The sequence below is a fragment of the Ostrea edulis genome, chromosome 2 (genome assembly GCF_947568905.1).
Source record: "Ostrea edulis chromosome 2, xbOstEdul1.1, whole genome shotgun sequence".
Classification (NCBI taxonomy): domain Eukaryota; kingdom Metazoa; phylum Mollusca; class Bivalvia; order Ostreida; family Ostreidae; genus Ostrea; species Ostrea edulis.
In genome coordinates this window covers 17,054,031-17,055,932 of record NC_079165.1, presented here as the reverse complement: position 1 = coordinate 17,055,932, position 1,902 = coordinate 17,054,031, and the positions used below count along the sequence as shown (strand labels likewise).

General features: G+C 39.2%; 1 protein-coding gene across 1 annotated transcript; it reads left to right on the top strand.

The window, feature by feature from the left end:
* The first annotated feature begins 224 nt into the window (after window positions 1-224).
* On the top strand, window positions 225-1,589 carry LOC125679759 (beta-1,3-galactosyltransferase 1-like). Its single transcript, XM_048919226.2, has one exon. It carries the CDS (start codon window positions 225-227, stop codon window positions 1,398-1,400), a length of 1,176 nt encoding a protein of 391 aa, XP_048775183.2. The 3' UTR covers window positions 1,401-1,589.
* Window positions 1,590-1,902: the final 313 nt, after the last annotated feature.

Sequence of the window (1,902 nt, the reverse complement as noted above, 5' to 3'; positions counted from 1 at the left end):
CTGTGTTCTTCAAAGACATTTCTCTAATTGCTACAAGAATAGTTGGATTAACTGTACCATGACTGGACACTGTGTACCTGTGAATTGTTATTTAACAGCTTTTTAAAGGGTGACACAATGATATTTGGAAATATTTTGTGTTCCGATATGATGAGTGTTTAATTGTTACAAGGATTGAACGACGAACTATTTAATGAGTGGAAGTCTTGTGACTGTGATTAGGAATGAATATTCAAACTGCTGGCACAATGATGAAACCTAAACCCCGCGGCTGTGGGGTGTTTTCCCCGTCCACTATGGTGTATGTACTTACAGCTTTGTCACTGATGGTCTTGTGCAGTACTATTTATGCCAATAGTCACTTAAGTTCATTACTCACAGTGTCTAAACGTCTACATAAATTTGTATCCACATACATAGGCGAAAATCCCATAGAATCCATATCTACTGACATACCTGTGGGTTATGTGACGAGTACTGAAAACACTCAGAAATCGATCAGAGACTTGACCTCTAAGCACTCAGGTAAGAATATATCGACTACCAGCGTCCCAGTCCGCGCTCCTACAGCTAGCACAGCGAGACCTAGTGAATGTAGCTCTTGCTTCCAGCATAACTTTGACTTTATTCTGAACAATCCGGATATATGTCAGTCTGAAAATACTTCCATTAAAGTTATAATCCTGATTGCCACGGTCCATGGCAATACGGAAAAGAGGAAAGCTATCCGGGAGACTTGGCTCAGTCTGTACAAAGGCAACACGGGACGCGTGCGCTATGCATTTTTACTGGGAATGACCGCCGATAAGGCCCTACAGGTGGCGTTAGAGACAGAAAGTGCCACCTATCGGGATATCCTTCAAGAAGACTTTGTAGACACCTACAACAATTTGACTCTCAAAACTATGATGGCTCTCCAATGGGCCAGTACATCGTGCCAAAAAGCTGAGTTTGTAATGAAAACAGATGATGATATGTATGTTAACTTGAATTCAATGTCCACTGCATTAGATAAATATAAGGATGTCCTCCAGCGTTCAGTGGGCGGTTATTGTGTCCAGTCAGCGAACCCTGTGAGAGACAAAAACTCAAAATGGTACGTCTCCTTAAAAACGTATCCACATGCCAAATACCACGGATATTGCTCGGGCACGGGATACGTGACAAGCATGGCCGTGACTCAGAAAGTGTTGGAAATCTCCAAGCATATACCATTTTTTCACTTAGAGGATATTTATGTGGGACTGTGTATCAATAAACTGAAGTTTTCTTTTACTAGAATACCTGGATTTAATCCTCACTTTATACCCATAAGCTGTGTTTACAAACGTACTAATGTCATCACGTCACATCAAGTCAGCCCGCAGCAAATGAGGCAAATATGGAATCTTCGATGTTAAGATTCATATTTTGTTTGGGAATTTTTCAATCATATTCTGTTGATGTATTGGATACATTTGAATTATTGTTTAGTAGCGTGTACAATGATCGGGGAATTAAACAATGAACTGAGGCAATATTAACTGGTTTAGGAAGGGTTATCATTATAACAACAATTAGAAGATTAAAACGGGAAATCAAATTGTCAACCCTTCTTTTGTTATTGCATTTACGTAAAGACAGATGATGCTTCATTCCCCAGTTTACATCTGTATTGAACTTCTTTGCATACTAATTTTGGCTACGGATTACTCCGTTTACTTGACTTGGATTTTTCAAAAAAAAATCTTAACATTTTTTTTTTATTTGAGCAGTCAAAATTAAGAGTAAAATCCAAGTTTCGAATTAAGATTTTTTTTTCGAGAAATTCAGGTCGGATCAAGATAAAAGGCTCACGGAGGGTGTGACTGGTCGACAGGGAATGCTTACTCCCCCTAGGCACCTGATCCTACCTATGATATT

What these genes read in the sequence shown, in the direction of transcription:
- LOC125679759 (XM_048919226.2), top strand. Translation starts at nt 225, where the DNA reads ATGAATATTCAAACTGCTGGCACAATGATGAAACCTAAACCCCGCGGC.